General features: G+C 50.6%; 8 protein-coding genes across 8 annotated transcripts; 3 read left to right on the top strand and 5 right to left on the bottom strand.

Annotated features, from left to right (window-relative positions):
- Positions 1 to 891: 891 nt before the first annotated feature.
- NFIA_091020 (calcium-binding mitochondrial carrier protein) lies at positions 892 to 3,086 on the top strand (the record flags this gene model as incomplete). The annotated part of the gene is made up of 8 exons (XM_001261040.1): positions 892 to 1,021; positions 1,095 to 1,175; positions 1,269 to 1,476; positions 1,534 to 2,153; positions 2,201 to 2,262; positions 2,323 to 2,426; positions 2,477 to 2,509; positions 2,567 to 3,086. 8 exons carry the CDS (start codon positions 892 to 894, stop codon positions 3,084 to 3,086), a joined length of 1,758 nt encoding a protein of 585 aa, XP_001261041.1.
- A 590-nt stretch (positions 3,087 to 3,676) lies between these two features.
- On the bottom strand, positions 3,677 to 4,958 carry NFIA_091010 (glutathione S-transferase family protein; the record flags this gene model as incomplete). The annotated part of the gene is made up of 5 exons (XM_001261039.1): positions 3,677 to 4,252; positions 4,316 to 4,494; positions 4,554 to 4,640; positions 4,717 to 4,885; positions 4,953 to 4,958. 5 exons carry the CDS (start codon positions 4,956 to 4,958, stop codon positions 3,677 to 3,679), a joined length of 1,017 nt encoding a protein of 338 aa, XP_001261040.1.
- A 489-nt stretch (positions 4,959 to 5,447) lies between these two features.
- Positions 5,448 to 8,700, bottom strand: ubaA (E1 ubiquitin-activating protein ubaA; the record flags this gene model as incomplete). Its single annotated transcript, XM_001261038.1, has 4 exons — positions 5,448 to 5,586; positions 5,643 to 8,424; positions 8,480 to 8,565; positions 8,621 to 8,700. 4 exons carry the CDS (start codon positions 8,698 to 8,700, stop codon positions 5,448 to 5,450), a joined length of 3,087 nt encoding a protein of 1,028 aa, XP_001261039.1.
- Positions 8,701 to 9,654: 954 nt separating this feature from the next.
- On the top strand, positions 9,655 to 12,054 carry NFIA_090990 (putative gamma-tubulin complex component GCP4; the record flags this gene model as incomplete). The annotated part of the gene is made up of 1 exon (XM_001261037.1): positions 9,655 to 12,054. The coding sequence occupies one exon, from the start codon at positions 9,655 to 9,657 to the stop codon at positions 12,052 to 12,054; it is 2,400 nt and encodes a 799-aa protein (XP_001261038.1).
- Positions 12,055 to 13,327: 1,273 nt separating this feature from the next.
- NFIA_090980 (uncharacterized protein) lies at positions 13,328 to 14,827 on the bottom strand (the record flags this gene model as incomplete). Its single annotated transcript, XM_001261036.1, has 1 exon — positions 13,328 to 14,827. The coding sequence occupies one exon, from the start codon at positions 14,825 to 14,827 to the stop codon at positions 13,328 to 13,330; it is 1,500 nt and encodes a 499-aa protein (XP_001261037.1).
- Positions 14,828 to 16,381: 1,554 nt separating this feature from the next.
- NFIA_090970 (putative short chain dehydrogenase/oxidoreductase) lies at positions 16,382 to 17,384 on the top strand (the record flags this gene model as incomplete). Its single annotated transcript, XM_001261035.1, has 2 exons — positions 16,382 to 16,631; positions 16,705 to 17,384. 2 exons carry the CDS (start codon positions 16,382 to 16,384, stop codon positions 17,382 to 17,384), a joined length of 930 nt encoding a protein of 309 aa, XP_001261036.1.
- Positions 17,385 to 17,646: 262 nt separating this feature from the next.
- On the bottom strand, positions 17,647 to 19,511 carry NFIA_090960 (putative MFS transporter; the record flags this gene model as incomplete). The annotated part of the gene is made up of 4 exons (XM_001261034.1): positions 17,647 to 18,253; positions 18,306 to 18,373; positions 18,431 to 19,086; positions 19,139 to 19,511. 4 exons carry the CDS (start codon positions 19,509 to 19,511, stop codon positions 17,647 to 17,649), a joined length of 1,704 nt encoding a protein of 567 aa, XP_001261035.1.
- A 462-nt stretch (positions 19,512 to 19,973) lies between these two features.
- NFIA_090950 (uncharacterized protein) lies at positions 19,974 to 21,167 on the bottom strand (the record flags this gene model as incomplete). The annotated part of the gene is made up of 2 exons (XM_001261033.1): positions 19,974 to 20,686; positions 20,756 to 21,167. The coding sequence occupies 2 exons, from the start codon at positions 21,165 to 21,167 to the stop codon at positions 19,974 to 19,976; spliced, it is 1,125 nt and encodes a 374-aa protein (XP_001261034.1).
- Positions 21,168 to 21,873: the final 706 nt, after the last annotated feature.

Below are 21,873 nucleotides of genomic sequence, written 5' to 3'. Positions count from 1 at the left end.
AGTCGCAAGAGCTTGCTGTCTAGTTGACATTCGCTTTCCAAGCTTTATAAGTTCTGCTTGCAATCAGCCCAATCCTCTTCTTGAGAAACATATCTGGCTCTCGCTTACGCTGACTGAAATAGATATTGAGTAGTCTCTGGTCCGGTAGAGGGAACTGGGTATGAGCAACTTTATCGCCTCCACGAAAGATTTCCCGAATCTCCGCCAATTTTTCTCTTGTAAACAGCCAATGTCGACGCTGGGTTGACGCCCAATAATTGGCCGCCATCTCCGAACCTTGATCAAGCACTTGAATATTGCCTTATTTCTTCAGGTTGATAGATTCATCATGATGGCACTAGAGATAACAACTGATATGGGCATATCACTCGTAACCAGAGCCCATATGAGTCGACTTGACACAGTGGAAAAGCACAGACAAAGCTGTCTCGAAGGAAAACTTGAGCTGAATTATCCAAAGAACGATTCTAGGTATATCAGACAGCAAGAGATCTCGCATGCCGCGGCGTGCAGTTCATCTAATATGCCGTTTCGAACATGTAATCGGGGGTGGAATCTTTCCTAAAGGGGACTAGTAGGGTTGGGCCCTCTGGTCCCGTGAACCGGGCCGGAACCTGCTTTTCTTCCGGCTGATGTCGTAAGGAAAGCAAATCATTGCGGCTGGATTTCTCATGGGGAGTTGTGTTGGGCTTGGTTTCATTAACAACTGCAATAATAATGCACAGCATATAGCGGTTTTTTCTTCATATTGCAACATCTACGGATTCGATGCACCAGTCATTACGAAAATTTACGAACCCCTGCCCTCACAGGGAAAGCTCCGACCTTAAATTTCTGTGACCTCTCTGAAAATAATGACGGGTCCTCGGCTATAGTCGATAAACATCGAACATGGCAATCGGCGAGTCCAAAGATGAACGTGACCAAAGAGTCGCAAAACTCTGGGAAAGCCTGGACGTCCAGAAAAAAGGTCAACTCGATATCAATGGCTTAAAGAAGGGGTTCAAGAGGATTGACCATCGTGAGCATACTCCCTGACCGGATCCCGTGCGCCTTGAGCAGCTGACTGACCTGAGCTATCGCAATTTTGACAGCGTTGAAAAATGCGGATGACATGATACGAAATATCCTGCAGACGGTCGACACCAACGGCGATGGATACATAGACTTCTCTGGTAAGATCATACGGACTTTGTCAGGAGCTTTTTCCCTCTCCTGTTGCAAACTGGTTTAATGCCAGTTTTTTTTACCTGCCTAATGATGATTAGAATTTCGAGCCTTTGTCGACCATACTGAACACGGGCTATGGCGACTGTTTGAGAGCATAGATCGCAACCAAAATGGAGTGATAGACAAGAACGAACTGAGGGCTGCCTTTTCTCGTTCTGGGATCACATTGTCTAGCGCTAAACTAGACGCCTTCTTTGAGGATGTTGACTCAAACAAGGATGGTGTCATTTCATATCCAGAGTGGAGGTACGTGCATGAAGGGTCAGATGAAGTTGCTAATGATGGCTGACCGTTCAACTTCAGGGACTTCCTTCTATTTCTTCCCGCCCATTCGCCATCCGACCTGCACGCTGTTTTCTCATATTATACGGCCACGGGCAATCTAAACCCGGAAGGAGATGTCCACATCAATGATCTGCAGGGTTTAGGTACAGACCACTCGTTTCTTACGCGTTATCTTTTGGCCATCAAAGACATTTTGTACAATATCTTCCCTGTGCACTCTTTGACAGCCTTGGTTCCATCAGCTTACGCCGAAGCCGGCGGGACGTTATTGTTGGGCGCCGCATTAGAGCATGATTCTCTCCCTTTAGACGATGACTTCGAGTTGGAGTGGCTGCCCATTCCCAGGACTGTCGCCATGTGGATGTCCTTCCGATATTTTGAACAGAAGTTGACCGAGAACACTCCTCAATTAGGTTATTTTCTTGCGGGCGGGATCGCAGGCGCCGTATCAAGAACAGCCACCGCGCCTTTAGATCGGCTTAAAGTTTATCTTATCGCCCAGACTGGCGCGAAGAAAAGCGCTGCCCAGGTAGCGAAGGATGGTGCTCCATTGAAGGCAGCTGGCTGTGCTTCCAGGACACTTGTCGGTGCCGTAAAGGAGTTATGGCGTGCTGGGGGGATACGGAGCTTGTTTGCCGGTAGGTTAACTGCTTCTTGTGTCACGGAATCTACTGACAGCCAGAAGGAAACGGCTTGAATGTCGTTAAAGTTATGCCCGAATCAGCCATCAAATTTGGAGCCTATGAGGTATGACATGATTGTCCACCAAGGCGACTTATGGTCAGCAATTAATGATGTGATGAATAGTCCGCAAAACGTGCCTTCGCTCGTTTTGAAGGACATAACGATCCTAAACGACTCCAGCCTACGTCGCAGTTCCTGTCCGGTGGATTTGGTGGGATGGTGGCCCAGTATGTGACGCTATCTCCCCGCAAAACAGGGTTATCTAACAGTGATGTAGATGCTTCGTCTACCCTCTTGATACCCTCAAATTGTAAGTCCCGGTGGTTCAGTAAAAAATTCCATTTTAAAGCTAACTAACCCGTCTTAGCCGAATGCAATGTGACACCGTCGAGGGTGGCTTGAAAGGCAATCAACTCATCGCAGCTACTGCTCGGAAAGTGTGGAACAAAGCAGGCCTCCCGGGCTTTTTTCGTGGTTTGCCTCTAGGCCTCGTTGGCATGTTTCCTTACGCCGCCATCGATCTGTCAACCTTCGAATATTTGAAACGCGCTCTCCTTGCACGGCAAGCCCGGATTAACCATTGCCATGAAGATGATGTTCCCCTCAACAACTTCACCACAGGAGCAATCGGTGCTCTGAGCGGCGGGTTCAGCGCTTCCGTTGTTTACCCACTGAATGTCCTTCGTACCAGACTACAGGCCCAAGGCACTGTACTCCACCCCACAACATACACCGGTATCACTGATGTTGCGCGAAAAACACTTCAAACCGAAGGCCCTCGTGGCTTTTACAAAGGACTTACGCCAAATCTTCTCAAAGTAGCACCCGCCGTGTCGATCAGCTACGTTGTATATGAGAACGCCAAACGAATGCTTGGACTGAGATAACACCTCAGATCCCCGGTCCGAACAGTCGCTCTTCGCTTCTCGCTATCCCTTCTAATTTCTTCACTTCTAGAATATTTTGTCAAGATACCCATAAAGCCAAGTCGCCATAAGCGGCAAAGGCCTTCTTCCCAGTTAGGATTCCCTTTCCTGCCTTCTCTGTTTATTGGCTTTTGTCCCATCTAACCATTCGAACTCTCTCTTGTTTCTGAGCCTGTATTTTGAGTATTGACATCTCGATGCGACTCATGCGACTCATGGTCCACCGCTGATGGTCATTTGGGGACGGTTTTGCATAGCGACCACCCTTAGCATGGCAGGGCGTCGCATGGTAATGCATATGGTGGCGTTTGTCCATATTTGTTGCATTCTCTTTCTTCATTCTTGTATAACCAAGGGTACCTGCGGGTCCTACTGGAAAAATCTGGAACAATGTATCTACATTTCACGCTCCACAGCGTCGGCCCTGACTCAGATAACAACAGAATTAGATCATCTGTCAAACAGACTTGAATTCTCTTATCCAGTATGGAGTATGCTGTGACATGTATTCCCATAAGATTGTCCATCAAATACAGTAGTAGATCCTTCATTTACTGTTGTGCAGCAACGGCTCTAACTTCTTCGTCTTTAGGAAGAATATCTGGGACCGGCCCGACAGGAGTAATAGCAAACTGATTGATCTGCTTATGACTCTTCGTATAGTGTTTCTTAATGTGCTCAAAATCCGTCGTCTCCCGGAACGCGGGAACATCCCAGTAAAGGCGACGCACCCAGCGATGAATGGCCGGGTATCCGGAGCGAATATCACGTATGTTGCACTTGAAGTGCTGCACGTAGACGGGGTCAAAGCGGACAATAGTCGTGAAAAGTCGGATATCGACCTCGGTGATAGATGAGCCGAAGAAGTACGGAGAGTTGGCGTCCTTTGAGAGATGGGCTTCAATCCTGTCGAGGGAGGCGAAGAGGGTTGTCACAGCTTTCTCGTACGCTTCCTGGGTCGTCGCGAAACCGGACTTGTAGACCCCGTTGTTGACGTCGTTGTAGGTCCAGTCGTTGGTGGCGTCGATCTCGCTTCGGAGAGCGGGAGGGTACAAGTCGACGTTCCTGTATTTTTCGGGAAGGAGATCATCGAATTCGTAGTAGAACATGCGAATGATCTCAGCGCTCTGTTCAAATGTTCAAATCAGTAAGGGTTCAGGCGACAGGGAATATAGTGGCTATCAACGTACCTCATTGCTCACGATCCGTTGCGTCTTTTTATCGAACAGCACTGGGACGGTGAATCTTCCAGTATAATCCGGATCATTGGAGAAGTATATAGCACGCAGATGCGTGAAATCAGGATGCAACGGGTCTGGGGTGACATTCTCTCCTGCAACCTCTTCGTCGGCTGTTGCAAATCGCCAGCCTTTCCAGCAGAAGACATTAGCTTCGTTCTCTAGCGCCTTCGAATCTGAAGACCCATACCATTTTCGCCCAAATGCCAGTGGACTGATGTAAACGAGATGATATCCTCGAGACCTTTGAGCTTCCGTGTGATCAATGTCCGGTGTGCTGTGTCATGAGAAGGGTGTTAGCCGTACGTGTCTTGAGTTTGAGCAATCGGAGGAATCTTCAAGAGAACGCGCACCCCAAGGACAGGCATATGAGACATAAAGATGATAGCGATCTTTCTCCGGAGGAAATTGAGCGCCAGGCTCCCTGGAGATGAAGTTGCGGAAAACCGATTGCTGCCGCTTGAATTCGCCCGACTTGTCTTTGGGGTCCACCCAATCGGTAATTTTGCCTGCACTGCCTGTCTATTTGGCAAGGAGCATGTGTCAATTAAGAGCCTTTAGACATGTTGCATGAGACTCGAGAGCTTACGGCCATGTTGCGGACTGGAAAGAGAGGTTGTCTGAGAATATTGGAGCTTCCGGACGTTGCGGGGGAACTGCGAAACCCGGCAGTTGTTATGGACCTCAGGATATGCCGCGAGACCAGTTGGGTCCGAGGGAGCGCAGCAAGCATGAGATATTACCAAGAATTTCAGTGTGATCAAAGAGAGGAAATGACGCCTTTAATAGATAATGGGTTGCTGTCTTGATGGACCACCGAGTCGTGGTGCGGGGGACAATGACGTTTTTGCTTACTGAGTGCTTACGGATGGATCGCATAAAGTCTGACAAAGATTCACTGATAGAACTGCTTCTAGAGCACCGTCATTCCCATCATTACTACTATGTGGATTTCAGAATTATCACTCATTTATTGATGACAACAAATCGCGTATTTTTATTTCTAATCTGGTGACAGAGTGCTATAAATCAGACTTCTAACATAGGTCGTGTCCGCATATCGGTTTCTGCGCTGGAATTCCATCTACTTCTGAAGTTTCACCATAACGTAGGGAATTTCAACATCCTCCTCATTTTGATCCTCTGCAGTCACCTCGAAAATGATGTTCTTCTGGTGATCTGGGATAGGCTTCTTGCTAATATGCTCCACGAGCTTGCTCATCCTAGGCAAATAATGTTAGCCGATCTTCGGGAGCGATGTGTAAAGGGTAATACATACTTCATAGGAAGTCGGTCTTTGACCTTAGATGGGCCGTAAAAACTGGCATACAGAAGACTGACGCCGGAGCTGACCATGCTAATCTCCAAGCCCCGGTCGGAGAAATGCTTGAGGAAGTCTTGTAGAGGAATGTCGTCGAGTTCGAAACGGTCCCAAAGTCGATCAATGGTCACCTCACCTTGCTTGCCCAAGTACTTGCCCTTTGGACTGGCTATGGGCTCACTGAAGCCAAAGAACGGGAGAGCGAGGTTCACGAAGCCGTTCTTGTATTGCTCAATATCATCCTTGCCATCGATGATCTTGTACAGCTCCAGAGCAACCAAGCCTGTCACCAATGCGGTAGTTGTGGCAATGGCCGGAATGATCTTACCGGCAATGAACTTGGTTTTGTGGCGGTCGGCCTGGGGAATATCATAGTTGTCCGCGCGGAGGTTGCTAGCGGCGGTGATGAAGTCGATGTGGTGGTTTGTATCGTCATCCTTCTCAAATTCAACGGGGTTCAAGCGGAATCCGCCGAGGGATTCGGGAGAAGGCAGAGACTCAACGAGGCGCTGAATCTCTTGACTGTCATCAAGGGACGAAGACTGCTGAGCATTCGGGTCGGGCTCATTCTCATCGGCCTGGATCTTGACGCCGGAACTTGGTATAAATTCAGGAATGATCATGTTGTCCACAACCTTTCTGTAGTACTCTTTGTCTACCCCGGGGTTCTTGATTCCATAGTTAAAGGCGTGGAGATTCGCGCCGGCAACGATGAATGCTAGGTGAGTTGGGTTCGAGCTATCGAACTTGAGAGGTGTTGGGGCCCGCTTCGGCCCAGACCAGAAAGGTTGACCGGAAGAGGTCTTGGAGTCCCGAGGGAAGTTGTAGAGAAGTTGTTGAATTGCATTGTTGTACTGAGCCTCAAACTGCTGGCGAGCCCAGACAATGCAATCATCAAACGAAGCAGGCTTGTTGGTTACTAAGAAGTCCCGGAGGTGCTCCAAAGTTTGTTTCTCATTTCCAGCCTGCTTGAGCGTCTGCTCAATGTAATTCGGCTGGGATAGATACATGTTCACAGCCTCAGGAGGCCCGACAAAGAAAGTCTGGAAGAGATCCCGTGCCCAGGCAATTGTGTGTTCGATTCTGTTGGGGAAGCTCTTCAATGTGCACATCGGGAACGACTTTTCTGGGGGATCCTGAGAGCTCGAGTAGGATTCGGTGATATGGGGCAGAATGACCTGAGTGTTGCCTTTCGTACCAAGGGTACCGCTTTCAAGAAGAGGTTTGCGGAAGAAAACACAGCGACGATCAACATAAGTTCTTGCGTCAACGTTGTCCAGGGCGTTGGTCACGCCATCCAGAGCTTCCCAAAATTCCTCGTTGAAAATGTGTTCGGTGTCGGGCCCTACTCGGTCCCGAAGTGTCACGATTTTACCGTTCAGGTCGGGGTTCATTGCCTGTGCCGCAGCAGAAGCGCATTCACTCTTGAGCTTCCCAACGTCTTTAGAACGAAACAGGAATTGTCTGTTGAGGTTGCTCCTTTCGATCTGATCCATGTCGGTGACGAAGATCTTGCCCTTGGGACCAGTTCCAAGACCCATCATGGCCCAGTTCTTCAAAGTCTCGCACCCAATAGCTCCCGCACCAACAAGGAACTGAGTGAGATTGGCGACCTTGTCTTGAAATTCCTTGCCGAAGACAGCAATTTGCCCGTCGTAGCGAGTGCCAAGTGGCTTACAGCTCTCTTCGGACCGGGTGACGGATGTCGGCAGCGACTCCAAGGAGTCGAGGTAGAGCCATTGATGAATGGGATTGAACTTTCCGGAGACGGCCTTCAGAACTTCCTGAGCTGCAACACCTCCAAAGAAAGCGGCCAAGGGGTTGAGATCTCCGCGAGCCTGGTAGCTCAGCTCTCTAATGATTTTCTCGTCCAATTCCACCTTCTCTTCTTGGCTTGATGCAAGTTCATTCGCAATCTTAATCACTTCCTGGGCATCATTGTCATTGTGAGGCCGCGGGAATTGACCATCATGAGCCTCGGCGAATTTGTGGAGCGCTTGAACTCCGATGTGTAGCTGCTGTGGCCGGTCGAACTTGGCAAAGTCAGAGACCATGAGCTCGGGCTTCTTGAGCTGTTCGCTGAATGGCTCGAAGTCGACGAACTTAGGCATCTTAACCTGCGTGAAGATACCACCGCCTTGATACGTGCCTAGGCCCGAGACGTCCCCAATTGAGAATGTATAAGGACCCTTGACAGTGATCTTCCGTGGGTCGCAGTTGTTCAGCCCTTCCATACCCTTGACTTCAGTAAATGTCACGTAATCCCCGTCTTCGAGGCCATGGCGAGTCTCGTCCAACGCAGAAACCAAGCCATCTTCGTCAATGTCGGCAACGATTCCGCTGACTGGCTCTTCACCCGTAGCATCTCCAACGGTGAAGTTCTTCCCAAAATCATTGAAGATGTATCCAAAAAGGCCAAATGTGTCGGTGATGGTGATATAGATGCCGTTCTTGTGGCAGAAGTCAGCGATAGCAAGCTGTTCATTCAGAGGGGTCGTAGTGAGAACCACTGCCTGATACTGTTTCAGTTGCTCGAGATCATCCACCAAGTTGCTACCCTTATGAACAGTAACAGGCACGTACGAGTTCAGCTCTGCGACCCTCGGAGCTGTTACCTCGGCCCTTGGTTTCCCGACATCTTGTGGTTGAAGGAAGAACTGTGAGGATAGGTCGGAGATAACGACTGGGGCAGGATCGTATAGCGTGAGGGACTTCACACCGGCAAGGGCAATGTTCTTGGCTGAAAGAGGTCGTCAGTCGTCGACCGTACTACTCAAACCAGGTATTGTACTCACCGATCTCCACACCAAGACCCTTCAGACCAACAACAAGAACGTTCGAAGAACCCATACGCTTCATAGCCTCATGGCCGAGGACGTACCTATAAACCAATAGATATTAGAGAATTCCATTAAGGCGGACTGGGATCAACATACAGTTGACGACTGTACAGTGACTCATCGATCTCTCCCTGTTTGATCTTCTCCACTGTTTCCTGGGAGTTATCAAGCTGCATATTGGAGTCCTAGAGGCATAAATACTCAGTACTCTCTCCGTGCCATACAAGATCAGTGATCGTTGATGAGATAGCATACCGTCATGATCTTCTTCTCAGGCGGAGTTGCTGCTTGGTCGCAGGACGCTCTACGCTTTGCCAGCTTCGCAGCGTCACGAACAGGTAGTTCTGAAGGAATTGTGAAGGATTATAGGTGAAAGTCTTGCCTGCGAGCAAGACTTTCTAGCAGTATTAACTGGTGTCTACCACTCCTGGTGCAGACTAAAGAAATGCGGGAGCGCTTTGAACGTCGCTCGAGGTGGTAAGTACGGCTAGAAGGAACTGTGCAAAGCTTTCAGTCGAAGTCAAAAATGTGTCGTCTTGGAAAATTTGGAACAGGCAAGGTAGATGATGGATTTACAAAGCAGAGAATCGTGGATGACCCAAGCAAAGAGGCAAGAAGGATGTCTCTCTCAGTTGGCGACGTAAGAGGGACAAGCTGTTGATGGCTGACTCAGCAGTTCCTGAGCTGTGATTGGCCATAGCCCCGCGAGGAGGACCTAGGATAAGGAAGCATTGCCAGTGGAACCTCTGACGAAGAGGAAAAGTACCTAGGAGTGATGGTGATGACAGCTGCAAGGGTGGATTCAGGCTGCCATAAGTTCATGATGCGTATACTGGATGGTTGACTCAACCCAGCGGTGCCCACACTCATTTCTTGAGTGACATTGATCTGGCTCCTCCACAATCTCCGCGGTCACATCAGTCTCCGACGACGCGTGAAACTCAGTTTCAGGACACGCACTTGACTCTACTTTTATGTGTCGCTACGAGCTTCTGGGCCGAGGACTACTGTATTGGCAGCGTCAAAAGTCCAAAGCAGATAGAAAGCCATCATCAAGGTCGGTCATACTTGTAGGCACAACGCTCTTTAGGCCACTTCCTCTAACCTTGAGATAGTGGACTCCAGGCAGAATGCTCCACGAGATCCTACTCTCACTCTCAGGCCAACCGTCCCCTCTTTTCGCTTTCAGTTCAGAAGAAGATGTCGTCCCTGAGAATGCTTTTCCACTGTCCCCTCCGGAGAAAGCCCTCCTCACATCGCTCGCCCGTTTGAGTAGACTCCATGCCAGACTTCGAGAACACACGTCTCTGATATCGTCCTCACATCCTTCGATCATCTGCCGTGCTGTTTCCTCAGCTATAAACGCACATCATCTAGGAGGTTTTCAGAGGAAGATCTTGGAAGTCGAGAAGGCAATTTTGGCCGAGGATAGTGCATATGTTGGCGGTTATGGCATCGTACCATTGTCAACCATCGTTGGGGAGTTTTCGCCTTGGACGAGGCGATTAGAATGGCTTTGGGAGGTTACCCGCTTCGTTCTTCCCGAAAACAGGACTAGTAGTGCACATGGTTGTACAGGCTCCGCCTTGATTGATTACCTTCGAACAGAATCCCAAACGGGCTATCTTGACCTCGAAGAAATCGCGCTGCACCTGATCACTGTGGCCGAATCTGCGTGGATGAGGCAGCTATCGACGTGGCTACTGTATGGAAATCTTCCGATCTTTGGAAAGGATGACTTTTTTATTCAGAAGGATAATTCGAGCCAAATGGATGATTCGTCATCCATTGCAAACTTTGTGATGCAGACAAGCCTACTCCCAAAGTTTGTTTCATTGCACACGGCGTCGTCAATCTTATTTATCGGGAAGACCTTGAATCATATTACGGCGAAGCGGAAAGGTGCCACAACGGGATCGTCTGATTCTGCGGCACCGTCAGTAACTCTTCAGGGAGAGCATATTGCGCACCTCGCGTCGTTGGGATCCCCAATATCGGCCTCAAAACTATCCAACGCGGTAGATTCTATCCGCTTGTCTTTGTCACAAAGTGTAATTTCGAAGCTACTGCCGTTACCCAAGATCCTCGAGATTCTTTCTGTGCTGCATGATTTTCTTCTACTGGGGCGCGGTGAATTCGCTACTGCGCTTGTGTCTCATGCTGATGCCAGACTGATTGAGCGACATCGAAGACCCTCCCTCCTCGCTCGCCGGGTCAGAGCGCAAACGGAGCTTGAAGGACTTGTCGTCAAAGATGGGGATGTAATACATGCTCTGGCACACACATGGGCCGAGCTTTATTCTCTACAAAACGAGGAAGACCCTGTGGATGAATCTCTTGATCTTGCCCGAGACCTTGTTCGCTTATCCATCACTGACAGTAAGAGTGGACATACGGTTGCACCGCTCTCAGACGAAATTGGAAGTGATCTAGTAGCGGAGATCTCGGACGTCTCATTTGAGGACCTACTTTTTCCAACGCGAACTTCCCTCTCGGTAGAAGTACGTGCGCCCCTTGACCTATTTCTATCGACGTCCGATATCGCTGTTTACTCAAGGATTCATTCATATCTTTTGGGCATTCGACGTGCGCAAATACGAATAAATGATCTCTGGAAGCACTCTTTTCTCCGAAAAAGTTATCCTTCTCCATGGGGCCCACCACGAAGCAACACTCCCTTTGGACAGAGTAAGCTTAAGCTGGGAAGGCAGAGAGACAATATCCGACTTAGTCAAATGAGACCAGTATGGGCAACGAGTAGTGCTGCGCTCTTCGTCCTATCAGAAATTGGTAGTTTTTTCCAGGGTGAAGTTGTCAATGGCTGCTGGCAGCACTTTCGTGAGTGGATTCAAGGTGGACTGGCCACTGCCACGTCCTCGACGAGCTCTCGACCTGGAACATCTGCATCTCTGAAGAGCAGGTATAGCGACAGTCCGATTGAGGGCAGAGTGGATGTCGATCAATCAAGTCACGCTGCGCCGCAACGACTTGATCCCGAAACTCTGACAGTCGCCCATCGTCGCTATCTATCTTCACTTGTTCAGTCACTGTTTTTGACAGATAAACCATTCACCGAGGCCCTTCGCTCGCTGCTTAGCTTGATTGATCATTTTATCGCACTTATTATTCGCCTAGAAAGTGTCCAGAAGAATATGGACTTGGAAACAGACGAAGGTGTGGTAGACGCCTTGGCCGACTACCCCAGGGAGGAGACAGAATTATTGGAAGCATTAAGGACCGCGCGGATGAAGGTTGAAGGGGGAATCAGGGACGTCGTCGCTCGCCTGCGAGACATTGATGACAGTCGATCGGGAGAGGGACGAAAGATGTTTGACCTTGTAAAGCATGCCCGCGCTACTCCGCTCTCTGACAGACAGAATGGCAGCGGCGTGAACGCTCAAATCTGCCAATACTTGCCGCGAAAAACAGCTGGGGTGGATCAACTTCTCATGAAGCTGGACTTTGGGCATGCCAATGGAAGCCTCGGAACTACAGCTCCTGTGCTAGGCGACTCCTTTGATATGGAGTAGACTGCACGCTGGTCCATTCTTTCTACTCAGAGCTGATCGCTGGTTTGCACCACTGCGCTGGGCGTTTCTGCTGAGTATACTGATCCATATTAACCCTGTCATTCCTCGACTGTGTCCCTTTATGGAGGTATAGGAGCGCATTTTGCTATGAATGTATGAGATAGACGGCCAGTCATGTGTGCTTTACTTATGCCCAGAGAGCGCCTCGAATCCGATAACTCCGATATGAATCTAATTTGCTTAGGCATGATGGACCTTCACCCTGGCTGAATAATGAACCAATACCTGCTTACTGGCTGGTGTAGATGGCCTGTTTGTGCAAATCTTCTATTTCTAGATGCTGCAGCTCTGTCTGGTCCATCATCACCCATCACCAATCTGTCAGGTCTTATCGACTTTCAGGTGAATCATATTTTCTCCCTCTGGCATCGTTGCGCGACAACGAGAGTGCCGGCGAAAGCAACTTAAAGCACCATTGAGATCGGCCCAAGGTAACACTCAAGTGAATCTGTACCTCAATCTGTTCCATCTCAAGTCCGCAGGACCGCAGCAGGAACAGCTACACGCAAGCACGAACGAACAACACAAGGAAACCCCGAAAACCCGATCGAAACTATGACAAGAGAAAGTGAGACAGACGTTTCTAGACGTCGACACTGCTGGACCAGACAGATCTCTTTTGAACGTTCGCCGACTCGTCCAGGAATGCTCGGCAAGGTGGCGCAGACCGACTCGAGCTATGTCAATTATGATGCGCATCCTATACCACGAGGCCGAGGGTCAACTTTAATGCAAGGTGCCGAGCATCTCGGCAATCCTGGTTTGTACAGTAGCGCATCACGCGAAGTTCACTACATGTATGTCGTCTGGGCAATCTGATTTGGGTAACAAGGCGACCAGATACCGAACTTTCCAAGCTGTCTGGACTACCCTAGGTACCTTAGATGGCGAAGTTCTTCTGTCTACAGAAGTGCACAGAGATACCTACCTGGTCATCACCACTATGTGCAGAGTCGTTTTGAACCCGCATTCCTTCATTGTCAAGGTAGACGCATAAGTAGAAGGTAGGAAACCTTCAATATCAACAGGACACGTACAGGGTAGGGTGGCCGCTGGCCTACCCCTACCCTCACAGTTCCGGAATGCCATTAAGGATCGAGGTTGGATCATGTACGTAGAAAGAATGGGAATACGATGAGGCATGTTATCCCTTTGCTACTGATTTTATGATCTTTTATGTTGGCAGATATATATGGCCTACATACCCAAGAATTTACTGGACAGATCTACCCTCCCACAAGGCCCGCGGCGACAAGCCCTCCCGATTCAAGACGTGATGGTAAACCTCCTCGCCGCCGTCCATATCTCTTAACAACTGCAATGCGCGGGGGTCGACATTCAAGGTCGCCGCCAGGTAGTGCAGGGCCGTGTTCCCATCGACATCCTGTGCGCGGACATCAATGCCGGCATCGACCAGGACGCGCAGGGTCTCCAACTGGGCCTCCTGCTCGGCGGGCGTCAATGGGGTTCTCGCGCGGGGCCGCAGCGGGTTAAGCCGGGACCGCGGCTGTGGCTGCAAATGCAAGGGACTAGGCCAGGGATGCGGTAACCAGGCGAGATTGAGAGTTCTAGCGCAATGAATGCTCCGGACGACGTCGGGGTTTTTATCGTCGATGGCCTCGGATGTCAGGGGTAGCGAGGCGATGTGAAGCAGCGTCTGTCCGAGGGCAGTAGTACCCGCAGACGGGAGCGGCAGGGCGAGCCAGGACAGAAGGTCCGGGCTATGACGCGCGACAGCAAAATGGAGCGGGTGGACTTCGAAGATGGGGGTGCGGAGGTGAGGATCGAGATCGGGGTGGTCCCGTAGCTCGGTAATACATTCTCGAATTTTAGGATTGTCTGGATCACAGCAGGCCAGGGCGTAGGAGAGCGGGGGAAGGGCCAGTGTCGGCGCCGCGGCTAGCGGTCGGTAGTTTGGGGAGTAGTGATGTTGATGGAGGAGTTTATGGAGCATGGCGCGGTGGCCTGCGGAGATGGCTTCGTGGACGGGCGACGAGGTCGACATCGACGATGGGGTTACCTCCTGGTTCGACGGTTCGTCGTCGACGCGTTCACTGGAAGGCTGAGTCCGAGTCCAGGCGGATTCATCTGCTCCGGCGTCGCGGATCAGATTGAACATTCGCTCTTGGCCGCACGCAGCGGCGACTTCGAGAGCCGTCAAGGCCTTAGTGGAGCGGAATCGTTGGCCCGGTAGATTTGGCTCGGTCCAGAAACGAGGAAAGCCGGAGCGGCGCTCGTCCAGCTCGGTGGTAGTTAAGGGCTGAGTCTGATGCTGGATGCCTTTCGCCGCGGCGACAGCGAGGATGGACTCGCGCGGCGGACACATGGCAAAGCTCGACATGTCGGTCTTTGCATCTCGGCCGCGAACGAAGCGCACGGAGTAGTCGGACAGATAGAGAGGGCGGATGCCTGCGGGGTTTGCGCCCGCCGCTAGGAGCGCACGCACATTGTCGGGAAGGTCTGCGCGAATAGCTGCTGTCAATGGAGATTCGTAGATGCCGTCAATAGCGCCGGTGATGTCGGCGTTAGGAGAGCATTGCTCGAGGCCGCCGCGGTCTCGAGGAGCGAGATGCGCAACATGAGGCAGCTCAGACCGATAATAATCCAGTAACGCCTGGAGAACGGCGGGATTGGGGTTTCGAGCCGCCCGAATGGCCGGAGGGGTTTCGAAGGATGTGTCGAGGTCGTCGGGGGTGAGTTGGTAGGAGGACATGACTGGGTTGTGGCGAAGATGATCGGGATGGATGGATTCGATAAGGTATATTTACCTAGCGGGGATTTGATGCTAGTCTACTGGTTTGTACAAGCTGCTCTCATGAAAACTGGGCAAGAAGGGCTTGACAGGCATTATCTACCTATGCGAAGCCGCAGGGAATTGCATAGTGTCTGACGCCATGACAGGGGTAGCATGCTTATCATGATCATCATCAGGGCAAAGAAATGCCCATGCAGCAATGTGCCAACGACCCTCCGCCCTGGGACGGTATACCGGCTGTGTGCCCGCACGAAAGAAAGTAGGAAGTAGAGGCGTCTTGACGGAGAGCGTAGGCGCAAAATTTCCGAGAAACGGAGAAAAGGGGGTGGGAATATGGGAGGGTGAATTGGGCTTCTACTCCGTATATACCAGAGGTGGTCCAGGGCCGTGTTTACCAGACGGCGACCATGCCGAAAGCGGCAACGGTAGGGGCTTCTGCTAATCCCTAAGGGCTGTGAAGCTTAAGCATGGTGCGAAATTCTCAATTCTGAACTCCCAGCAGGACGTTCATGGGGAACTCCCTGTTGTAGACTTCCAGAAGTGCTAGAAGCTATGTAGGTATAAGGTACTCTTACTCTCTCCAAAGCCGAGGGAGATGATTGGAGGGTATTGCGTTCCGCAGAATGTCTGGTAGAGCTAGAGCTGCTACTACATAAAATGCTGCCTTATCAAGTTCTCAGTTCTTATCTTATTACTCCAGAAATGCTCCAAATGCTCCACTTTGGCATTTCTGGGGCAGGAAAAAAAGTCTGGAGTTCAATTCGCAATACTCTACGTCACCACCGAGCAATGAGTCGCATCACCGCAGAAATCAAGGCAACTCTCTGGGTCTGGTCGGTAACCCATCTATGATCTCTTATGAGCTCAGGATGAATTGCACGGAGTCTATGGTTATCCCCAAGCGACAGTTTCGCAAGTCATGATCATCTTGCTGGGCAGGACTCGATAGTTGATATGTATACAGAGGTTTACAGGAATCAACCTGACAGTAATATCTCCAGGCCCAGTATCTCGGACTCCCAGGTTTGGACATCCCGTGCAGCTAAAGTGGGCCATTCCAGGAAGAAACATGGACGGTCTCCATCCCTTCGATCTACTGATCACGTCTCTTACCGTCTTCGGCAATCAAGTAACTTCAAACGAACAAAAGTCACGATCCTGGCTCGAGTGCATTTACAGGGTCATCGTTCCCTGGTTGTTCCCGGGCGATCCTGTGTCTGGGTCATATTGTATCATCGTGAAAGCAGCTCTAGAATTTCTAGACTCCATCAGGGCCGTCACGAGGCCATCTTGTTTTTTATCCCTCTGCCTTGCTTCACCTGTATCGATAGTGATATCATGCTTCTGTCTCAAGCGTATAAACTTAGGACTCTTCTAGTATAGATCTCGAGTTATGTAGAATCTTGAAGTGTGCGATTGTATGCTGCCGGTCTTTTGACATTTTACCTGGTCAATTGTTTCTATCTCTGCGCCTTGTTCTCAGTTAATCTTATAGAAAATTTTGACCAAGTCATGTCTTTCACTCTGACGCGGTCGCTGACCGCAGCGCGGTCATGGCTACCCTGCACTTCGCTTCATCCATGCCTACGATCAACATATTCTACCACGACCAATGAGCAACACATCCAGAGAAAGCTTCCCCGGATGAGACCGCATCGATTCAGAGAGTTTGATCTTGCAGACCGCGTCTACGCCGTCACCGGTGGCGGCAGAGGCCTGGGGCTGGCCATGGCCGAAGCGCTGATGGAAGCCGGAGCCAAAGGTACAGATACATCCTCGACGTCAACCTCAAACAGATACGTCTGAGCACTCTGCTAACCTCTCTCACAAACCAGTATACTGCCTAGACCGCCTCGAGAAACCACACCCCGAATTCGAAACCGCCAAAGGCCAAGCCGAAAAGGAATACGGCGGCGCCCTGGAATACCGACGCATCGACGTGCGCAACGAACCAGAGGTCAACGACGTCTTCGCCGAAATCGCCTCCCGCGATCAGCGACTGGACGGCCTCATCGCCGCCGCAGGCATCAACCACCTGCAGAGCGCCCTGGAGCACTCCCAGTCGGCCCTGAACGAAGTCATGCAGATCAACTACAACGGCGTCTTCAACTCCGCCACGGCAGCCGCCCGCCAGATGTTCAATTACCAGCAGAAGGGGTCCATCCTGCTCGTTGCAAGCATGAGCGGGCTCATCGCCAACAAGGGCATGACCTCGCCCGTGTACAACTCGTCCAAGGCGGCGGTGATCCAGCTCGCGCGGTCCCTGGCGATGGAGTGGGGCCGGCGGGGGATCCGGGTTAATAGTCTCTGTCCGGGACACATCCTCACGCCCATGGTCGAGCAGGTGTTTGAGCAGAATCCGGCTGCAAAAGCCACCTGGGAGGCGGAGAATATGCTCGGTCGGCTGGCGTGTCCGGAGGAGTTCAGGGGTGCGGCGCTCTTCGCCCTCAGTGATGCCAGTAGCTTTATGACAGGCAGCACGATGATCATTGATGGTGGTCATACTGCGTGGTGAGCTCGGCGATCTTAATTCACTGTCGGGTTTCGGTTTCGGAGTAAGCGTCTTCTGATTCCTTCCTGTATTTTTATGCCTCGGGTAATCGGTTCATTGGGACGAAAGTACATGGTCCTTGTCCTTTTCTTGTACTATAAGCGACTTCCTTTCTGTTTACGCTTCTTAGCAAACATATCAATAGTAATATTTAATCTGGGCTAAATACATACCATGACTTTCATGCAACCCAACTCGTAGATGCAGCAGCAAACACGACCTCGTCTCATAAAATATTCACAAATCTCTCTTCAACACTATGATTGAACTGATTTCCATCCATAAGGACCTGCCGCGTTTCCATCTCCACATCAGCATCTCCTTTCCGATCCGCTGCACGATCCCCCCTCTGCAACATAACCCTCAGCACGAACGCAAGGACAGCCACCACGACCATGAAGAAAGAGCACGTCGCCATCCCACGCACGTACCACGGCCCCTCACTGCGCGGGTACAGCCTCGTCCCGAGCAGCGGCCCACACTGCCCGATAAGGTTGAGGATCGCCATGCTGGCTCCCTTGCCTTCCTTTGCGGGGCGGTTGTCCATCGTCCAAGTGATGATGAGGGTAATGGCAGAGAAGAAGCCTGACGTCGCGGGGTAGACGCAGGCGTATCGGATGAAGGTCTGGAGGCCGGTGGATAGGAACTCATGGTAGTAGCCTGTAGCTGCGATGGCGAGGTAGGCGAGTGAAGATACCAGAGCGTGGGCGATGAGGTAGGGGCTGCGGGTTCTGTGCCGGTCGGATAGGTATGCTGTTGCAAGGACTACCACGAAGGTGATGAGGTAAGGAGGTGCGCAGAGGGCTTGAGCGGAGAGGGAGGAGTAGCCCATGCTGTGAAAGTGTGAGTGTATTGACCAACCGGGTTGCTCATGCCAGGGCTTACTCTTCTATGATGGTGGGCAGGAACACAGGCATGGAGCTGAAAGCGACATTGCAGCTGAAGAACATAAACTATAGCAGCTGCACGTCAGTTCAACCCAAGGCTGGAGAGATATGGCTTCCACGAACAGCTGTCACATAAGATTTGGGATCCGCCAGCGCCTTGACAACTTCCCTCCAATTGAACTGCCTGGAATCGGGCCCACGATAGTCGGACCTGGTCTCTCCCAGCCGCAGCTTGGCTACCATTCTCTCTCTAGGCTCAAGAAAACGAGCGCTCTCAGGCGAATCAGGGATCAGTATCCACGCAAAGACCGCAACAAGCACACTGGGAAATCCTTCGACCAGGAAGAGCGTCCGCCACGGTGCAATGGGGCCATTGCTGCTGACCTTGACAATCAGCCATGCGAGACTACTCGCGAACGAAGTCGCCAAGGGAGCCGCTGAGATAAACAGTCCGTTTCGTAAAGCGAGTTCTTCCCGCTTGTAGAATAAGGAGAGATAGAACGGCACGCCAGGGCCAAATGCCGCTTCCGTGATGCCTAGAAAGGCTCGCAGAACCACGAGGGTGCTGAATGAAGTAGCCAGTGACTGAAAGGATGCAACGAGACCCCATCCGCATACACACAGGGAGATGTAGATGTGCGGAGGAACGATCCGGTACATGAGGGTCATCCACTCAAAGAGAATATACGTGATGTAGAAAGCTGTTAAAAGCCATTCATACTGTGAAGATGAAAGACGCAAATCATCCATGAGTCCAGCGATTTTTGCGTTTCCAATATCTGCAAGCAGTCAGCTATTTGATGTACTGTTCCGAAACAGTGAACAACTCACTAGAACGATCCAGGAACGAGAGCAGGTAGAGAAGGGCCAAGAATGGAACCAGCTTGCGGTCAAACTTCTTCACGACTTGCTTTTCTTCCGCTGCCGTGTACTTTGTATCGACTACGGCCCTTTTGGCCTGCGCTTCCTGGTCGTCATACGAATCGTAGCCTTCATCTTGGCCCTCATCGTCGGAAATGTAGTCCGCTTCTGCGCGAAAGTCCGTTTGCAATCTCAACGACCCAGCTGGTGGCCGTTCGGAACTCGACGATGCATTTTCATTGTCGGATGCTCTGGAATCTGGCGTATACCGCGCGCTAGCCGGTGTCCCTGTGCTGGAGCTATAGGATGCTGCCTCGGTCGGCTGCAGATGATAGGAGGCCATCTACGGAGTAATCAATGTATGAAATATCCGTGTTTTCTGGCTCAAGGACCCATTTCCTTTCTAGGGGAATCTCGGCAGCCAAGCAGAGATATCTGAGAAATGTGATGCACCAAAATCTAGCACTTATCGTAAGATCATCTGACATTGGAGGTCTAAACCTGGTGGGATTAAGTACAGGGGTAGACAGGCACAAGGCGGTGCACGTGGCACACACTAGGAGAGATGATTTGCGCCAAGGACAGATGCTGCACGGCTAAGATCCACCGGCATCCTCTATCAAAGTATCGGGGCACCAGAACTCATCACGGAGCTGTGGACGAAGAAGGGCCAGCCTTTGATTCACGTCGTGTCTCGGATATTGGTCATTGACAGTGGCCTGAGAATAATCCGGTTCTCAAACTGCGACTCAATAGTCAACATTCAAACGTCGATGCGACGGACGATTGATTGACGAACCATGAGTTAAGAAGAGGCATCACCTTCAGGAACCATGGGACTCCACCGCCGAGGTCTGTAAGAGTCCATCAGGAACCGTGAACGCTTCTTAGGGCGCAAGAATCTGGGAGCCGGGGGAGGCTTCTCATCGAAATGGCGCCCTCGACCACCTGTAAGAGCAGTAGCTTTATCTCTCATGATGGCAAACCACTTTTCAAGGTCCGGAATAGCCTCATGGTCCTTCATATTGTTGGCACGGAGGTATGTCAGAGCATTTTCGGCTGAGTCTCGTACAAATCGAACAGTGTTTAGATCGCTTTCTGTCTCCTTTCGTCTTCTGTTGATGTGTTCATCTCTGGCTTTGAAGAAGACGTCAAGAAGCCGCTCCACTCGACTCTGGACGCTCTCGTCGTCCCTCTTTCTTTTCAGGGAAGCTTTCGTATCTGCTTTGCCGGAATTGTAGTTATTCATAGGCTCTTTGCCGGCCATGCGGGCTCGTTCATTCCGCCTGTTCTCGCAATCATGTTTCCGTGTATCCGCTTTATCGGGGACAACATTTTTTCCTTCAGGCTTTGCTTCGCGAAGGTCTTCGGACAAACCTTTGGTATCTTCCGAGTGAAGGCCAGACTCCTTTGTCGGCTCGCTGCTGCTGGTGGTAATGGCAGGGACTTGCCCATCCAACTTGAGGGTAGGCTCTTCAGAATTGGGCGACTCCGCGTTGAAAAACATCGATGAGGGCGCTGAAATCATCAAACACGCAAGTCAGGATGATTGAATAAAGAACTAGATAACAATTACTGTGGACAAACCTTTGGTCAAAGCTCGATGCAGCCCAAGACGCTTAGTGGCCACATTCAGACTGTGCGAAGTGTTGGCAATAGGCACAATCCCCAGATACTCAGTCAGGTAGAGCTCAAGGACGCTCAGTTCCGCAGGCTCGTCTCCATTTTTGGACAGCGTCAACAGAGCTTTATCGTAGATGGTGACCTGACCATCATTAAAGTCCTGAGAGCGGCATCTGGCCAGCGAAACCTGAAGTCGGACAGCGCTGACGAGGAGATCGGATTTCTCAGTGCTTCTGAGGATATCGCGGAGAACGGGACTGGGACATTTGACCTTGAAGTATTTGTGCACGAGCTCATCAACCTTCTTTTGCAGGTTAATTCCCCTACGGCGGCTGCTCTTAGGGGACGAGTCTTCTGGTATCCAGGATGAAGCCATTGTGTTTAGAGATGCTCTTAGGGAAGGTTGGTTGGTGAGTCTAGAGGAGCAATGAGAACAGGTCTGATTGAAAGTAACGAAAAATTAGATGAAGACCAGCTCCATGAAACAGAATGAGTGCGGTGTTGATGTCGTAGCTAAGGTAGGAGATGAAAGGAGAGATTTGGTGGCTGTGGAAAGCAAAAGAAGGCTTTACAGACAAGATGTGTTTCTCACAGTTCACACATGGCTAGTGGGAGAAAGCAGATGCAATTGACCTGGACTGAAGAATGAGACGAAGCCCTGGGACCCATCCTTATTGAGCAATCTACTCCAATGCTCTAGAGCCTGCCCGTCAAGACCTTACACAACAGATGTCTTTGAAGGCAGACCTCTGTCAATGGGGACACTTTCCTAAAAAGGATTATCAGGACCTTTTGGTCAAATAAACGTCTTTCTAGCTCATATTGTTTATATTGCTCACTCAGAGATATTGACTGCATTGATAGTGTACCTATTGCCTGACCTTTCAATCAATGTGAAGAGTCAATAGAGAATGTGAAAGCATCATTTTCAAAGATATAATTTCGTCTCGTAAAAAAGAGCAATGCAGAAGAGTTAAAACGTATCCTAGAAGTAACAATAGCATTATGGGATTAGTGCAAACTGCAATGGGTCATGATGGACCCTGAGGCAAAATATCAAGTCAATTCCAACATTAGGTCAT

The sequence above is a fragment of the Aspergillus fischeri genome, genomic scaffold (assembly GCF_000149645.3).
Source record: "Aspergillus fischeri NRRL 181 1099437636264 genomic scaffold, whole genome shotgun sequence".
Classification (NCBI taxonomy): Eukaryota; Fungi; Ascomycota; class Eurotiomycetes; order Eurotiales; family Aspergillaceae; genus Aspergillus; species Aspergillus fischeri.
This window is presented reverse-complemented; position numbering and strand designations above follow the sequence as displayed.